General features: G+C 33.8%; 1 protein-coding gene across 1 annotated transcript in view; it reads left to right on the forward strand.

The window, feature by feature from the left end:
- The first annotated feature begins 257 nt into the window (after positions 1-257).
- LOC113039017 (volume-regulated anion channel subunit LRRC8A) overlaps positions 258-20,059 on the forward strand; it is a 20,365-nt gene continuing 563 nt past the window's right edge. Inside the window, exons 1-6 of the mRNA XM_026196883.1 lie at positions 258-412; positions 8,552-9,251; positions 10,795-11,403; positions 13,609-13,941; positions 15,010-15,180; positions 16,670-16,975. Coding sequence (XP_026052668.1) covers positions 8,562-9,251; positions 10,795-11,403; positions 13,609-13,941; positions 15,010-15,180; positions 16,670-16,975 — 2,109 coding nt within the window. The 5' untranslated portion in view covers positions 258-412; positions 8,552-8,561. The remainder of the gene's footprint in view (positions 413-8,551; positions 9,252-10,794; positions 11,404-13,608; positions 13,942-15,009; positions 15,181-16,669; positions 16,976-20,059) is intronic.

The raw sequence follows: 20,059 nt of genomic DNA on the forward strand, positions 1-20,059 counted from the left end.
TGATGGCCCTCTTTAGATTTATTAAACTTTTTTTTTGTGTGTGGTTGATGTTATGTTATGTATGTTTATGCTTTTGTATGTTTTTGTTCTATGCGTTAATAAAAATAAGTAAATAATTTGTTTTTGGGGTTGTTGCTTTTTTCTTTATACACACACTGAGTAGACTTTACGACTTCAGTTCTGCAGATGGCGGTAATGTACTTCGTTTGCATACCGCCAAATAAAAAGCGAAGAAGAACGAGCTGCGCTTTCGCCAGCTGACGTCAGTTCCTGGGCGTGGTTTATCCGCGTTCCTCAACTCTTTCCTCGGTCTGCTGGAGTGTGAGGCTCCGCTGTGGATCCTGGATCAGAGGAAAAGACATGTATCAGTTATGCGCCACAGGAGCCAGAGATCCACTCAGTAACGAGGCTGGTGAGTTGTGTGTGTATGTGTGTGTTTCTCAGGGCGTTGAGTGTGTGTTTATGCTGTGTTCGACATCTCAAGACGCTTTTAAGAGACCAAAGAGACAAGCTTTAATTTCCTCCCATTACACTGCAGGCCCAGCACCGTGTGCGTCTGTGTTTGATTGCGTTAACTTTCTGTCTTAAGTTAGTCTATGAATTATAATGTCATGCTCTTATGTTTTTGTGGTTGTGTTCCTGTGTTGTAGCACTGAATCTGATCTGATTAATGAAACATCTCATGTATTTTTTTTATTATAGGGGCCCCTTAGGCTAAGGGTCCGAGGACCCACAAGGGAGCACTAGAGGGTAAAACTTCAGAGAAAAACAGTGTAAAAATAAGTAAAAAAAATAAATAAAATAATAATAATTAAAACAAATTGAAAGTGATTAAAACAAAAGTACAAGTGTGGTGTGTAAAACCCAAAGCCTGCGTGTCTGTGGGACGCCACACACCTCTGACCCCATTAACTCACTAAATGCTTCCGAACAACAGAACGAATGCACAAACTGTTCACGCTCGAGTGTGTTTGCATGGAAGAAATCTATAGAAGGAGTTCTTGTGCACTGTATTCCAAGTCTTCTAAAGTCATACAATAGCTTTTTGTATAAAAAAAAAAAAAAAAAAAAACAGGCCATAACTGGTATAGCTGGTGTGGTCTTATTTGTGAATGAATCATTCTTTTGAGTCAGATCTTTTTAGTGAATCAGTTTATACCTGTTCTCAAAATGATTCATTCACACATTGGATTGATCCAGTTTTTGAGATCTCCGTTGCTCTGCCTATATACATATTTTATATAAAATAAATGTTAAACAAATTATAATAAATACAAATATTTTATTAAATCTAAATAATGTATACATTTTTATGATGTCAAATTATATACAACTCTTTGTAATGTTATATAAGGTAATTATCAAAGACTAACAAAAAGTTATTTCATAATGGCAAAATCAGAAAATATATTATAAATTTAATAACATAAATATAGTGCTGCCATATGCTATTAATATCAAATATATTATGTAAAATAAAAATATATTTATTGTATAACAAAATAAAAATGTATAGAATTCACTAAAACAAGTGTTGTAAAAATCTGATACTTTTAAATAATTGGAAAATAGCTTGTATGATGTCATAAACCGCATTTGCAGTGCTTTTTGTAAGAAGTCATTGTTTACTGAAAATGTTGATATCTGCCCTAGTTGTCCTTGGCGTGTTTTTGGGAAAAGTAGGGATGTCTGATTCGTGAATGAATCATTGTTTCATTTGGGATCAGTGAACTGCTTCATTCCATTTCTCAGTGGAAATGTCTCAGTTTAATGTTTTTTTTCCCCCATTATCGTAAATGCATCTTTTGCTTAGTAGATAAGTGCAAATTATTCTCTGTGCTAATTGGAAGCATTTTTTTGGAAGACAGCATTTTATTTCACTTTGCTCTGCTGAAAGTGTGGTTTAATACTCAAATGCACACGTTTAATTGTTTTGAGTGGTTTACCTCCATCTGTCTACTGTAAGATTGTGGTGAGAAATAGCCAGTGTTTATTATAAAAGCATTTCCATAGAGCAGCCATAGGATTCAGATCTATTGCTCTCATGAACCCGCGAAGACAATTTGACACATTAAAACCTAATGTCTCTCTCTGTGTCTCTGTGGTGTTCAGCTCTTTTGCTGATGGGACAGAGTGTGCTGGTTTTGGGGATGATGCACGATCGTTTGTGTGTTTGGGTTGCGTCCAGATGGGGACAGCATGCCCTTGGGGAAGCTAAACAGAGTGGATTTAACAACAGAGCCTTTGTGTGTGTTTGTGAGATGCACCTGGAGTTCACGGGACTCGGAGGCTTAAAAACCAACGGGTCAGAAGATGTTGTCAATAATGATGTTGTTTTTTCAGAATGGCATGAGAAGAGCTCTAAGCGCTTCTTTGCTGTATTGATCATGAAGTTCTATTCTAGAAAGTTTTCTTGCTATATCTTGATCAATATGTTTCATTATAGCAGTTTCTTTGCTATATAGTGATGAAGATTAGGGTTGTGATGGTGCAGAAATCTTCCCACTGGTTAATCGGTGTGTGAGGACACTGGTAATACCGGTATCACCGCAGGGGCGTTCCCTCTTTTTTCACTTTCCTTCACTTTTAAATAGCTCAAAAGTGCCATGCGCTTTTTACTTTCACCTGTGAGTTAGCATCAGTTCGGCGTCAATTCCTTGAATGCAACAACAAAATACAAAGTCAAACTCACTTTAGCCTACATATAAAACTGAATTTTTATTAACAAAACAAATAAAAATACACCATGCTATTGGGCAGGCTATGCCAAATATAAAATAACAAATAACTCAAGGGAGCACAGACTATAATGCACATAAATCTAACAGTCTGTTATTTCTACATAATGTTCAGATTCAGAGAAATAGGAACGTGCACCGAGAATACAGTTTCTCTCTCGGCCTGTTCCGGTTTTCATGCTGACAGGCTTTTTTTTCGGTGAGATGACGTTGCTTTCTGGAGGTTATGAGAGAAGTCACTACTGCTTACGTTATGAAAGTATTTATAACTTCATGTGCATTTATGAGGGAGAGAACTGAGCTAGTGGAATCCAGAATGCTGGAGGAAATGTCAAGTGTAATTACATTCAAAGAAAGAGGCTTTTATCTCAAGCAAGCACACGGTGAATGAGGGGAATGTGTGTGTGTGTGTGTGTGTGTGTGTGTGGTGCTAAATGTTACTGTGATTGAGCAGACGTCTCCTGGACGGCCAGCGCTGGTCGAGACTGGATCAGCAGACAGTGTGAGGAGCTGGATGGAGACTAACACTCTCAAGGGCATTGTGTTAATACAACACGTCTCCAAACACTCCTGAAGGAAAGAAACTGATCCTCAACACACACACACACACCCACACACAGCATCTTGTTTACTTGTAGAATGAAGAAACTATCTGTTTAAATGATGCTTTTAAATTTCTTGAAGTTTATTCAAGTGCTTCCAGCTTTGTGAAAGAGGCCGTTTGTCGAGTCCCCTTTTTTATATATATATATATATATATATATATATATATATATATATATATATATATATATATATATATATATATATTATATGCTATATTATATATATATATAATATATATATATATATATATATATATATATATATATATATATATATATATATATATTATATATAATATAGCATTTTAAACAAAATACATTGCGTCAAAGCACTGAACAACATTCATTAGGAAAACAGTGTGTCAATAATGCAAAATGAAAATTAAAGGCAGTTCATCATTGAATTCAGTGATGTCATCTCTGTTCAGTTTAAATAGTGTCTGTGCATTTATTTGCAATCAAGTCAATGATATCGCTGTAGATGAAGTGACCCCAAGCAAGCCAGAGGCGACAGCGGCAAGGAACCGAAACTCCATCGGTGACAGAATGGAGAAAAAAACCTTGGGAGAAACCAGGCTCAGTTGGGGGCCAGTTTGGTCTGGATCCGGTGGCTACGGTGACCTCTGAATAAGAGAGAAACAGACTAATATTAGCGTAGATGCCATTCTTCTAAAGATGTAGATGGTACATCGGGTGTTATGGGAAGTGTTCCCGGTTCTGGTTTACCTAATTAATGCAGCCTAAAAAAATTTTAACAGGTTTGTGTGTATCTCTGTATGAAGGTTGGTGTTTGTTAACTGTTAATAGACTCTCAGCTGAGACCCGTGGACTCATGGGACATGTTCAGACATCTGTTTTTTATTTTAAGGAATAGTTCAGTCATAAAACTAATTCTGTCATCATTTACCTATCTTTATATTCACTGATCTAAGATGCTCTTGTGAGTCTTAAACATAACATAAAATATTGTGCATGAGTGTATAGTGCTTGACCAATATTTTGACAGCTGAATTTTAGTATGAATGGTCAGTTGTGAAGTATGTTTTTATCTTTGTGTTGATAGTGTGTGAATATTGGGCATACAGAATGTGTGTTTGGGAGATGAGGAGGTGTTCGTGTAAATACGGTGTTATAGTTGATTATTTTCTGTAGGGTTTCTGACGTTTTCTGAGTTTTCTATTAAAAACTGTAATTGTTAATAGAAATAAAGCTGAAATAAAGTAAACCGCACTGTAAATGTTTCAACAACATGTTTTTCAGATTTGATGAAAAACAAAGTCAAAATTTGAAAAAATAGTTACTTGACAACTAGCTGAAGTTTAGGTTGAAGGACTAAAATAAAAAGCGAAGCAAAAAAATTTACATTTACTTTTGAAATTATTTAAATTAAACAAAACATGCCACAAAATTAATAAACCTATAATTAAATGTAAATTAAAATGAAAAACATAAACAAAACAATTAAAAATAATTATGTAGAAATTACAAATAATGTTACAAAAATACTTTATTTAAATTTGAATTAAATTGAAAATTGTTTTAACCTACAAACGTATCCATTAAACAATAAATATTTAATAATAATGATAATAACAACGACAAAAGCATGTGCAAAATTGCTACTCTTGAACTGAATTTAACATTGATACGTTTTTCCATTGTAACAAAAAATTACAAAAGCATGCAACTAAATTTCTAAACTTAAGAATTGTAACGGAAATTAAAAATATAAATCATATACTATTATATAAACAGCACCAAAATAACACTTACTAGGCCAAGTCAAAAGCATTCACCCTCAAGTGTCTGTGATATTTATATTCTCTAGAAATTATTAGAGTTTACGAGAGTTTTCTGCTCTTTTAGTTTAATAACAGCACACCTCTAACCAGATTTTAATTGGCTCATAACTTCCTAAAAGGGCCCCACATAAGCAGAGGGGCTGGTTCGGATACAAATGTGTGTGTGTGTGTGTGTGTGTAATACCACCAGATGGCTTTATCTTATCGTTTACCTAAATAAGCAGAACAATATCATATTTTAAAGCCTCTACTCTTGACCATGCCGTATACTCCAGCTGAGGATGTTTTGAAACGGAGGGGATCGTTTAACTTGGAGTCATTTCAGCCCAACGTGGAATTTTTACAAGGTCTCCGTAAACAATTGCAGGGGCCTTTTCTGCATTTTCACTCCAGCTCCTGAATCCCAAACGGAAAATTCCCAGCCTCTCCGACTCTAAGTAAAGACGTTAGCCGGAGCGGTTCTCGATCTGTAGTGAGTCACGGTCTGCACGGACGCTTGTTTGGTGTCTGTGCTCGTCTAAATGCTGGAATGATTGATTGAGGGTAGGAAATGATGCCTCATTACATCGCTCTCTTTCTTCATCTCTTCACTTGTGTTCTAGTAACTCTTTCCCAGCTAATAAACTCATCAGCTCTTTCTTCTTTCCCTTTCACCTCTCAATACTTGTCTGCTATTCAACCCCCTTTGTATAGAATTGCCATTATTTAAAAAGAATATTTGAAGCTACAGCTTACATTTTGGTCTGTTCCTCACGCTAGGCTTTTTTCAGAGGACATTTGTTTTTTTAGCTTTCATTCTGTTAATGCACAATCATCAAGAAAGGTTGAATAGTCATGGATCTGTGCGTTCACTAAAATTGTGTCAGAATGATTTCTGAAGGATCATGTGACTCTGAAGACTGGAGGAATGATGCTGAAAATACAACTTTGATCACAGGAATAAATTACAGTTTATAATATATTCAAAGTGAAAACAGTTGTTTTAAATTGTAATAATATTTCACAGTTTTACTGTATTTTTGATCAAATAAATGCAGCCTTGGAGACTTCTTTCAAAAACAAACAAACAGGAAAAAAAAAATCTTACCAAGCAAACTTTTGAAAACAGGAAGGAGTTGGCCAATACTGGATGATAAAGCATGTGCATTTACCCACATGGGAGACACTTATTCTACTTACATATTTTCTTTTTAATCATTTCATGCATTCTTTTTCAATGTTGTTATGCTTTTTGAGGAATAATGTTCAAACAGATGCGCGCTTCAGAAACCGTATTTAATTACATCCTGTTTTCAGGAAGATCTGATTTGGGACGTACTCTATCTTTGGCTTATAGCGGACACAACAGCTGTTTGCAATTCTCAGCTCCAATCTGGCAACCCTAATGATGTTGTGCCTTCAAAACATCAGTCCCAACTAGTCATAAACGGCCTTTATAAAGTCAAGCACTCTGCTGGATTTAACCACATAACTGTGTGTGTGCACATGCATCATACATGTCTTGAAAATGCCTGCTAAAATTAGGCACAGCTTTGATTTTGTGGGACGTGTGTGTGTGTGTTGTCCTCTGTAACTGTATTCCTGTAAACGCACAGCTGAGGATGGTTTGTTGACTCATTCCAGCTGCTTCCTGTGTCCATCATCTGAGCTCTGACACACAGCTACTGTATGAGAAAGATATGTTTGTGAAAAGAAAGTGACAGCTGACACAACACAGTTAAAGGTCATTAGAGTTAAAAGATTTCAGTAGATTTTTGTATACGTCTTTCCGTGAACAATTTAACAGTGAATGTTATTTGAAGGGGAACAGTTTTTGTCTTTAAGGGTTTTGTTATGATAGTTGTGAAAATAATGTCACACTCACAATGCAAAAATGCTTTTGTTTATATGCAAAATATATATATTTTTTTAATTTTATTTACAGGTAGAAATTATAATTTCTGATAATAAATTATGAATCATTATGAATAATGATTAGACTGAAGTTGACGAAAAGGTTTAGAAATCGTCTTGTTTATTTGCAAAAATAATCTTTTGCAAAAGGATGAGAATTGAATGGAAGGCTGTTATGGAATTAAATTAATTCATTAATTTTTAGGTAGCAATTAGCTTTCGCAAAATGTTTAATTATGAAATGAGAGACTTGGAAATTAATGTATTCGTTTAGTTTATTTATTTGTTATATTTATACAATTTATTATTTATGTTTTATTTTTTAGACGGGAACTATCTTTTTTACAGAAGATTAAGAATGATCTGATATCAATAATATTTATATCTATCTATCTATCTGTTTATTTTATTTTATTTTAGAAATTACCATTGGCAAAGGGTTGAGAATCATACAAACTAGGGATGTAACGATTTAACCGTGAGCCGATTGAAATCTGTGACGATTCAAATGGGTTGAGATGCAATCGCTATTCATTTAGGGGTAGGAGTCTACTGTATTTTCCGGACTATAAGTTGCACTTTTTTTTCATAGTTTGGCTTGTCCTGCGACTTATAGTCAGGTGCGACTTATCAAAATTAATTTGACATGAACTGAGGGAAATTAACGAAGAGAAAACATAACCTCTCGCGGCTGTATATGGTAACGTTTTCTCTTGGTACTAAATAAATGCGACTTCTAGTCCAATGCGACTTATGGTTTTTTTTTCCTCATCGTGACGTATTTTTGGACTGATGCGACTTATACTTAGGTGCAACTTATAGTCCGAAAAATACAGTATATTAATTCAATGTTTGAGGGGAACTTACTGTCTTTAAAAAAGTTCAGATGGTATTTTTTCTTTTCGTCTTGCCTCTCTATAATGCATATTAAAGTTCAGCTGCTTTGTTTACAGGGGAAACCAAGGAAACGCTTTAAGCGCCACCTGCTGGCAGAGAGTGAATCTGCGTCTTATTCTGTTTCATGTAGATATTTTAATGTATAGTTTCACAAAACTGAAGACAAAATTTTTTTTTATTGAATCGTGAGTTGAGTGAATTGTTACATCCCTAATAAAAACACTTAAAAATTAACTAATTCAAAACATTTAATCTATTTTTGTAAAAAAAATTACCTTTTGCGAAATATTTTAATTTTTTTATTTTTAGATAGACCTTTTGCTTTAGAATGTTTAGAATCATTACTTTATGCTTAATATATATTTTTTGTTTGTTTATTTTGCAGAGTGTTGAGAATGGTGTGAAAGGCATAGAAATGACCCTACTTAAGCAAAATATTTATTTATTTATATATGTATTTTTTTTTTTTTGGTGGATATTACTATTTGTAAAAGATTGAGAATGATATGAAAGGCTTAGAAGTTACCTTACGCTAAATATTAATGACGTGAACATTTGATTGATTATTGGCCTGTCACTTCCAGTTGGTCATTTCCTGTTTCTCTCTGTTTCTCAGGTAAACCGTCATGATTCCCATCACTGAGTTGCGATACTTTGCTGATACACAGCCGGCGTATCGGATTCTGAAACCATGGTGGGACGTGTTCTCCGACTACATCTCCATCGTCATGCTGATGATCGCGGTGTTCGGCGGCACGCTGCAGGTCACGCAGGACAAAATGATCTGCCTGCCATGCAAATGGGTCGTCAACCAGACCTGCGAACAACTCAACGTCAGCGTGCCGCTCAACGCCGAGCCCAAGGGCATCCAGTACGACCTCGACAGACACCAGTACAACTACGTGGACGCCGTGTGTTACGAGAACAAGCTGCACTGGTTCGCAAAGTACTTCCCGTATCTGGTGCTGCTGCACACGCTCATCTTTCTAGCTTGTAGTAACTTCTGGTTTAAGTTTCCGCGGACCAGTTCGAAGCTGGAGCATTTCGTGTCGATCCTGCTGAAGTGTTTCGACTCGCCGTGGACGACTCGGGCGCTTTCTGAGACCGTGGTGGAGGAGAGCGACCCCAAGCCGACGGGGAAGATGAACGGCTCGATGGATAAGAAAGCCTCCTCTGTGAGTGACCAGGATGTGGAGGCAAGCGTTCCCATGCTGCAGAGGACCAAGTCCCGCATCGAGCAGGGCATCGTGGACCGTTCGGAGACGGGCGTCCTGGATAAGAAGGAAGGAGAGCAGGCCAAAGCGCTGTTTGAGAAGGTGTGTGTGTGTATGATTTATTTAAGAGGAGCTCACAAGTCACAAGCGGGACGTCTAGTGTACAGCGCTGCGTTCTAAAACCTAGTGAGCTCCCTCTGTAGTGAGCGTTTCAAGGCAATGTAGGTGCACCTTTTTAAAAATGTATTCCTCCAAAATGCCTTTTTGGTTAAATTAAAGGCAGCATGTATTCGTAGATTGCAACCACAGATTCGCATTGCGATTTATACATTTAATACTTCATCTACTAATAAATAAAAATACCGATTTCAACCAATACTGAGATTTTTATAAATAATATTATGTCAATATTTATACAAAAATGTAATAGATATCTTTAAAATTTACTTATATATTTACTTCATATGCTAATAAATAAATTGTTTATTTCAGCCAGTGCTAAAAAGTATTGATAAATATTATCACATTTTTGATAACATATATTTAATAAACTGCATTTAGAAGTTATACTTATTTATAATTGTACGTAATTCATTTAACCTATAAAATAGTTATAACAGCCAATTCAGAAAATTATTGATAAATATTATTACATAAATATTTATATATTAATATATATATTTAGTTTTTACACCTTGTATTTCAGTATTTTAGCTAATGCAGAAAATTATCGATAACTATTATTACATTTATAAATTAAAATATTTTATATTAGTATTTCCTATATTTTGTTTATCAGTATAGTATTTAGCCTATACTGAAAAAGTATTAATAACACAAACACAATTACTTAATACAATAATAATATATTATCTAATAATACATAATACAATTTATATATTACTATATATTCAATAAATATTTTTATACACTAATGCTTACTTAATATATTAATAAATTATAGTAATATAGTTTTGTCCAATGCCAATTTTTTTGTGAAAATTATATTTAAAAAAAATGCATATATTAATGTATTTAATAATTGTTTATATATTTTTGCTCACTTCATATACTAATAAATAAAATATGGTTATTTAGCCTATACTGAAAAGTATTAATAACGCAAACACATTTACTTAATACAATAATAAATAATATATTATCTAATAATGTATATTTATTTATTACTTTATATTCAATACATATTTTTATACAGTAATGATTACTTAATATATTAATAAATAAAATATAAATGTTGTCCAATTCTAAAACAAGTTAAAAAAAGATTACATAAAAATGCATATTAATATAATTAATAAATGTTTATACATTTTTGCTCACTTCATATGCTAATAAATAAAATATGGTTATTTAATCCAATGCTAAAAACTATTTATTATTATTAAACATAATGTTAAATATTAATATGTATATATTTATATCATCACTACTAAATAAAACATAGTCATTGATAGATATTAAAAATATATATTTAATTTTGTGTAACACTGTTAAAATTTCAATTAGGGTGCCTTGGAAGATGCTGTCTATGTAGGTAGTGGACAAGGAGGTAGTCTGCAAGGTTTTGGAACGGAGCCCAAATATCCTGAATACATTGTCTCGTCTCATCCGTCTCTCTTTTCAGGTGAAGAAGTTCCGGATCCACGTGGAGGAGGGCGACATCGTTCACCGTCTTTACATCCGCCAGATCATCATCAAAGTCATCCAGTTCCTGATCATCATCTGCTACACCATGTACTACGTCCACCACATCAAGTTCAGCGTGCCGTGCACCGTGGACATCGAGCGGCTGACCGGTTATCGCACGTATCACTGCGCACATCCTCTGGCCACGCTCTTCAAGATCCTGGCCTGCTTCTACATCAGCCTGGTGGTGGTCTACGGCCTCATCTGCATGTACACGCTCTACTGGATCATCAGCCGCTCGCTAAAGCGCTACTCCTTCGAGTCCATCCGCGAGGAGAGCAGCTACAGCGACATCCCCGACGTCAAGAACGACTTCGCCTTCATGCTGCACATGATCGATCAGTACGACCCGCTGTACTCCAAGCGCTTCGCCGTCTTCCTGTCGGAGGTCAGCGAGAACAAACTGCGACAGCTGAACCTGAATAACGAATGGACTCTGGAGAAACTCAGACAGAGGATAACCAAAAACTCTCAGGAGAAGCTGGAGCTGCACCTCTTCATGCTGAGCGGGATCCCGGACACAGTGTTTGACCTGGTCGAGCTGGAGGTGTGTGGCTTTGTGTGCGTCAGCGTGTGTATCTGTGACCCTGGAGCACAAAACCAAAATTGTAGCAATAGTCAAAAATGCATTGTATGGGTCAAAACTATCCATTTTTGTTTTGTGCCAAAAATCATTAGGATATTAAGTAAAGATCATGTTCCATGAAGATATTTTATCAATTTCTTACTGTAAATATATCACAACTTAATTTTTTATTAGTAATATGCATCGCTAAGAACTTAATTTGGACTTTAAAATAACTTTAAAACTTTTTTTATTTTACACGCTCAGATTCCAGATATTCAAATAGTTGCATCTTAGCCAAAATTGTCCTCCTAACAAACCATACATCAATAGTTGATTGTATAAATGCCAATTTCCAAAAAGTGACCCTTATGACTTATGTTTTGTGGTCCAGGGTCACATGTTGATGTTTAAACTCCTAACGAATGCGTATTTAAAGGGTTAGTTCACCCCAAAATTTAAATGAGCCCATGTTTTACTCGCCCTCAATGCATCTTAGGTGTATATGACTTTCTTCTTTCAGACAAATCCAATCAGAGTTATATTGAAAATGATCCCAACTCTTCGTGTTAGAATGGGAGTAAAGGGGTGTTTTTGTTCAACCGTCCAAAAGTAGTCGAATAAAGCGCATCCATCCATAATTAAACATGCCTCACATCCGGGAGGTGAATGAAGGTCTCCTGTAGTGAATCCATGTGTTTTTATAAGAAAAATATCCATATTTACGAGACAAATGTTTCAGGTCGTGCTTATAGGCCTGCTCAAGACCTGCTTAAAGGGGTACTCCACCCCAAATCTGTTTAGGTTCCCGAACATCTCTGACGCAAAATACAATGTAAGACAACTGCAATCGAAGCGGTTTGGTTAATGTTGTCTTTTACGTTTCACTGAAAAAGAAAACAACTCTGCAGCTTTCCAACAAAGTAAAAAGTAAAATAAAAAATAAATAAAAAAATACAAAATAAAAGCTTGATGGTTTAACATTGTGAAATGAAGAAATAAAGACTGCTATAAATAATAGTATTGTAATTTAACCAATTTACCATAATTTAGAACGTGAATAATTTTTCTAATTTTGTTAATTATTTATATTTAGTAAAAAAAAAATAATGATAGCATATAATTGTTATTGTTTTAATTAATACATTTATTTAAATGACAAAACATCATTGTTATTATTTTATAGTCATATTGATATAATCACCAAATATTACACAGCCCTAAAACAAGGAAACAAATTAAATCTTTTAAAATAATAATACTATATTTTTAAACATTTTTACATTTTTATTGTCATTTTGAGGAGTTCAGTATGGATGTTAACCTAGGATGTTAATTGATTATGTGCTCTAGTAGTAAAGAGTAAGGTATGATCGGTTCACGTGCTGCTTGTAATGAGGCGCTAAATCGCGATCGCACCTGCCGCATTAAAGAGCGCCAAAACTGTATTTATTGTTTGCATTTCGTTATAAACTTGGAATAATTTTAAAGCGGATACTTTGTTCATTAAAAAGTAACAAAAACACAAAAGTGAATAATAAATATTATTCACAAATAATGAAGTCCATGCATTAACAGATCACACCATAGACTGTTTGAAACTATTTTTTTTCCACTAAAACTTTGATGCACTTCGTCTCAGTTTAATATGCAAACATAAAAGATGTCATTGCAAAACAATCAGGAAGAAAGGCATTACGTGTACAAGTGATAACTTAATAACATAGGCATAGTCGCAAGTGGTGACCTCAGCGAAAACTTGAAACTTGCCCTGAATAATTTAAGTAATTTAAAATATAATTATTTTCAATTATTTATTCAAATAAATTTGGCAGTCATAGTTCAGTTTCTTCCCCAAAGCATGATTCCAATTGAGCTTCCTCTTAAGTAACCGCTTGCGTGCGTTTAGATGACTCTGTGAGATCACGTTTAACTTTTCACAGCTGCTTAGGAGGAAGTTGGAGCTGTTTCCTCACACATGGCTTGCTTTTTTATTTTTCTTCAGGTTTTTTATTCTTAAAGGCAAAGTGTGTGTGATTTCTGTGCCACTGATGTCACCAAATGGATTTGCAAAAATAATCAAATTTCTGGACTAATATCCTCTTGTGCTATTGGTCAAAAAAAGAGCAACAGCACACCACCGGTTGCTTTAACTGCAGGTAAATGTATTCTGTGTTTCCTGAAAAGGTGCTGAAATTGGAGCTGATCCCTGATGTTACGATCCCGCCCATAATCGCACAGCTGTGTAACCTGAAGGAGATGTGGCTTTACCACACGCCGGCCAGAATCGAGGCTCCTGCTCTGGCTTTCCTCCGCGAGAACCTCAAATCACTACACATAAAGTTCACAGACATTAAGGAGATCCCTCTGTGGATATACAGCCTCAAGAACCTCGGCGAGCTTCATCTGACCGGAAACCTCAGCGCAGATAACAACCGCTTCATCGTGATCGACGGCCTGCGGGAGCTCAAGAGACTCAAGGTCCTGCGGCTGAAGAGCAACCTCACTAAACTGCCTCAGGTGAGATGAGAGCACTCTCAGATTCATCAGTGCAATCAGAAAGGCATGGTGTCTAAATGATTTGCATTATTTTTACATGGTCCTAGTTTGTTGTGTTTGGTGCACATTATTATGAAGACAAAAAAATTGTAAAATTGAAATCATGCACAAAAAAAAAAAAAGTTGTTTAAATATACAAATAATATATGTATATAAGTTAAATGGTTTTTTTTTTTTAATAAAGTAATCATTTTATTTTTTGTTAAAAATAATATTTATAATATTATGTATATTATAGAAAATACATTAATTTTAATGATATTAATCCATACTTAAATTTATAATTAATTACACTGTAACAATGACACTTAAATAGTGTATCCAAAATTTTATTAACAATTTAATCATGATATAATATATACATAATTTTTAAAATTTTTATAATAAAATAATGTATGCAAAAAATTTCATTTATATAATTGTAGAGCTTAAAATATTTATATTAAAAATTGTAATGAACATTTAATAATAGTGTATATATATCTATATATATATATATATATATATATATATATATATATATATATATATATATATATATATATATATATATATATATATATATATATAAGTATTTTTATAATATTTGTAATAAGATATTGTACACAAGATATAATTTATGTAATTATATAACTATGTCAGAATTGGATTAATTTATATAATTAAATGAAATATAAGATTATCTAAAGTTAATATAGATATATAAAAATAGTGTGTGTGTATATATGTGTATATGTATGTATGTGTGTGTGTGTGTGTGTGTATGTATATTATTTATATTACATATAATAAATAGTTCTTTCCTTCAGAGATAATCTGCAATATTTAACTATAGTAAATACAGCTTTTGTATTTATGCAGGTGTGTTATGCTTGTTGTTGTTAAATATTCTAATTCTAATAATCATCCTAATGTTCTTACCTTTGGTGCTGTTTTTAATCTAAAAGCTGAATATATTCACACAGAATTGTGTTTTATAACTCCTTTAGGACCAAATAAAGATCCCAGCCCATCTTCTTCCCCTTGCAGGTGGTGACAGATGTTGGCGTTCACTTGCAGAAGCTCTCCATCAATAACGAAGGCACCAAACTGATGGTTCTGAACAGTCTGAAGAAGATGGTGAACCTGACGGAGCTGGAGCTGCTGCGCTGTGATCTAGAACGGATCCCACACTCCATATTCAGTCTGCACAATCTACAGGTCATCCTTCATCTAGCAGCACAATAACCTATGCTTGTGCCATAATGCAATTTCCATACATTATGGAAAGTTTAGTTTGAATTTTTTTAACTCTGCATCATAAAATTAGGTAGTATTTGGGCCTTTTTGTGTTGTCATTTTAAAAGATGCATTAATTTGCAATAGGGGCTGTCAATTTTTTTTTGGAATTTTATATATTTATCGAAAAAATTTAAATACAAATCCACATTTGAATGCAAAAACATTGCATTCAAATTTTAGGTCTGCGTCGACTTTATGGCAGGTTTCTCCATGCCACTTCATCTTTTTTTTTTTTTAATGAAGAAAGTAGCCTACTTTTTGATTGGTTTTCAGTGCTTTGTATTAAACTATACATGCATGCATGATGCTGTTTTTTTTTTTTACTAATTGTTTAAGCAACTTCATTAATTATATATGGTTTATAAACATTATTTTAAACATTATGCACTTTTATTTACAAAGAGATTTGTGTTATTTTATTACGCTTTGAAGAAACGTGTATAATATTTTGCTCGATGTGACTTCCTCAGGAGAGAAGCCAAATGCTTTTTTTCCCAATTATAAATAATTATGCCTTTTCAATTGAAATAGAATTCAAATTTTGGTAATATTTAAGTATAAAATGTAGTTTTTCAGTCATTTTGACAGCCCTAGTGTATAACGGTACACAAACATGACGTTTCAGTTCGTACCTCGGTCTTAACGTCACTCTTTGTTATAGCAGGAGGTTAAAAAAAGGGAACAAAAAATGTATTTTTAAAAATTGTTTCATTAAACAATGTTTTACTGAACAAATGTATTTAAATAAATTCAATTATAATTAGTTTTTTTATCTACCTTATAAAATAAAATGTAAACAATATCTACCACAAAGAGCCTAAATGCAAATGTATGAATGCTATTAATTTTTAACTATGATTATCAATAATCAAATAAACAATATTGTTTGCAAAGATGTTAATTGCACTCGGTGCAGTTTATAAATTATAATTGTTTTACTCTTAAATGATACCATTTGTGTTTGTTGTCGAAATATAATAATTTACACTGTTGTTGTCATAACTTGTTTCGGAAAAGTTTTATTTAAAATTACATTAAGTGATTAAGACCTCACTAACAGGGCAAGTAAAATATGAGTATATAGCCTAGTCTATAATTTCATGAAATAACGCAACTGAAAGCCACATCAGAGAGCACTAAAATGGCATTTATTGTCTAAATTTCTTGAAACAATTAAATTATTTGTTCGGTACATGTGTATCGAACTGAAAGACCGGAATACATGTAGCGTTACACCCCTAAATTGCAATGCACATGCATGTGAAACCAGATTATTAAGTGTCTTAAACTTGCTGTGTTGTATAAATGCTGTACATTTCTAAATGCTTGGCATCTTACCACAGGTATTTTCATGCTCGAACATGTTCTGGTCACTTATTCTGACATGCACATCAACTTCTGTCTGCAGGAGATCGATCTGAAAGACAACAACTTGAAGACCATCGAGGAGATCATCAGCTTCCAGCATCTCCACAGACTGGTGTGCCTCAAGCTCTGGTACAACCAGATCGCCTACATCCCCATCCAGATCGGCACCCTCACCAACCTGGAGCGCCTCTACCTGAACAGGAACAAGATCGAGAAGATTCCCGCCCAGCTCTTCTTCTGCAGGAAGCTGCGTTACCTGGACCTCAGCCACAACAACCTGACCAGCATCCCTGCGGACATCGGCTTCCTGCAGAACCTGCAGTACTTCGCTGTGACCGCTAACAGAGTGAGTCGAGCAGAAATGTGCAGACGAACACGTCACCTCACTTTCCTGTGACACTGCTGTCTGAGTTTCAGTTTATCGTTCCCTGCAAATCTGCAGAAAGATGATGAATATGGTACATTTTCAGGGGTTACTCCTTATAAACAAACTGAATTTAAAAGTAGGAACCGTTCAAAAGTTCGAGTCTGTAAGATTTAATAATAATAATAATAATAATAATAAAGAGTTTTATTCAGCAAATACACATTAAATTGCTCAAAAATGACGATTAAGATAAAAATAATAATTTCAAATAAATGTATATTTCAAATATTATATTATTTTTAAATATAATTTGATTTGAATACATGTAATTCATCTATATAATTTGCTATATAAAATAAATATTTACTGTATGTACATGCACCGTAATATATATATATATATATAGACACACATTTATATATATACACATTTATATATATATACATACACATTTATATATATATATATATATATATATATATATATATATATATATATATAATTTAATAAAATAATATAATTTTAAATATTAATTTAATTTAATTTAACATTACAATTTAAGTAATTATTTTAATATTATATATATATATATATATATATATATATATATATATATATATATATATATATATATATATATATATATATATATATATATATATATATATATATATATATATAAAACCATATAATATGTATTATAATAATAAAAAAGAAAAAAAAAATCCTGATGCTTTATAGTCAATACAAGTTCTTTAATACTTCAGTATGTTCATGGTCTTATTGTGAATGATTCAAATGTGCATACCAAAGAAGAAAATGCTTTCATAATCTTTTATGTACTAGCTTGCTCACTAATCTAAATGTAATTAATTGAATTAAATTTTTAAGACGGCGCCGCTGCTGCGCAGACCCATTGATTAACATCACTCATTCACAAAATAACCATTTGGTCACTGTTTTTGCTCACTGTTGCAGGTATTGCATCCTTTCTAAAATTAGTGCAACACAGCCATGGAATGCCAGTTAACACTAATTAAATTACAATTACAGCAATCATAGCAAGTATTTGAGATATTTGTAATCTAGAATAGCGTGTCTGTGGTGTTTGAGGACGTGAATCCTCTGCTAACAGGGACAGTGTATCAGAAAGACGGCTCCAGTTGTGCTTTCGGAAATCCTGTTTTCTGCATTAAAGCCTGATTTCTCAGCAGCTCCGGTCTCTCCACACCCTCGAATCACGTCTTGCACATACCTATCCGTCAGACGCCCATCAGAGCTGTTTCTGGGGCGTAAGCGGCATTAAACGGCGCCATTGTTTTGTTCAATCTGGATTCTTTGGATGCGAGTCAACAGGGAACATACACACATAAAGTCCAGGAACATTATAATGCAGCACACACAACCTGTGTGTCTCATGTGTTTTGGCTTTGACCAGCACTTGTGCTTGTTTTTAGTAATGGGTGTGTTGGAGAGCGTGTGTGGCATGTTTCTGAAAATAGCTGTTTTATGGGACCTCCTGCGAGGAGTGTGTGCACTTACACACACACACACAACTTTCCCGGTTCTTTCATTAGCTCGCGGTTATCTAAATGAGTGGTGTAATTTGTGTTTTTTGTTTAGAATCAAGGCGGATGGTAACTAGATGCACATGTTTGCTTTTTCAGAGAGACAAAGAGAGTGTGTGTGTGTGCGTGTGTGTGTGTGTGGGCCAAAATTAGCCGCTTACTCTGGAGATAATTGGTTTTCCTGTATATAATGTTTCCTGGGTCTCCGCCCTGCCGAGCGAGTGGCTTTAAATTTGGCACGTCATTTATAATGAATAGATCATTTTACACGACCCTCTGAAATACTTGATTCTGATTGGTCAGTCGTGGCATTCTGCGGGCAGATATTGTCAAATTATGGCAGTTAAACGTATAACTGACCGTTTTGCCACACAAGCTATTGCCTGCATGGCTCTGCTTGGTTTTGGGTTTCTCGTGTCAATCAGTTGGTCGTTATCACAAAATAAACCCTGAGCAAGACACCTGATCACCCGACTGACCCCTGACTGTCCATTACTGTTACATACTGCACAAAACACACAGATCCAATGACTTAATGACCTGAAATCAGAGGAACACCTCATTATCATTAATTACTCTATTTACAAAATTAAGTCAAGTTGAGCTTTATAACTGAAAATAGTTTATAAGCTACTGAAATAAAACCAAAATTTCAGTTATGACTAAGTATGATTAATCAAACTGCAAAGGCTGCGATGTAATTAAATGTATTTATATTTTTTAATTCGTTAAGTTAATATTTTTTGTTAGTTACTAATAGTTAATTAATTGTTGTTATTATAATTTATTTTATAATTGCATTGATTTGATGTATAAACCAGGGTTATTAGTTAACTGAAACTAAAGCTAAAACCGTATAAGCACATTTTCTTAGTGCGTATACAATAAACAAAAAATCAAAAACAAACTTTTTATAAATGAACCTATTTCAGCTAAAAATACAAAAACTGAAAAATAAGCAAATCTAAAATGAAAAAATAAACTGTATATAGAAAATAATGATACAAATATAAACTTGTTCAAATTATGCTAATATAGCACTGCTACAAATAAACACAACAAACCACACTTTACATTTACATTTAGCAGACGCTTTTATCCAAAGCGACTTAGTGCATTCAGGCTATACATTGGTGTGTGTGTGTGTGTGTGTGTGTGTGTGTGTGTGTGTGTGTGTTTGTTCCCTGGGAATTGAACCCACAACCTTTTGCGCTGCTAACGCAATACTCTACCACTGAGCCACAGATACTCAAGAAAATAACTTTGTTGCAATTTCAGTTTTCATAACATATATATTTAGATTTTAACTACATTTTCATAAAAGTTATGGACAATAAAGTGTTTCTTATTTTCTGTCAGTAGATTACATTTTACACATTTTACTATTTTTATAAACTGCATATTTTCTTGTGAAAACTGAAAAAATACTGTGTAATAACCTTTTACTGTGGAAAACTAATGTTTTTCAAAAACATACAGAGACCTGTGCAATGCT

Source organism: Carassius auratus, chromosome 21 (genome assembly GCF_003368295.1).
Source record: "Carassius auratus strain Wakin chromosome 21, ASM336829v1, whole genome shotgun sequence".
In the NCBI taxonomy this organism is placed as follows: domain Eukaryota; kingdom Metazoa; phylum Chordata; class Actinopteri; order Cypriniformes; family Cyprinidae; genus Carassius; species Carassius auratus.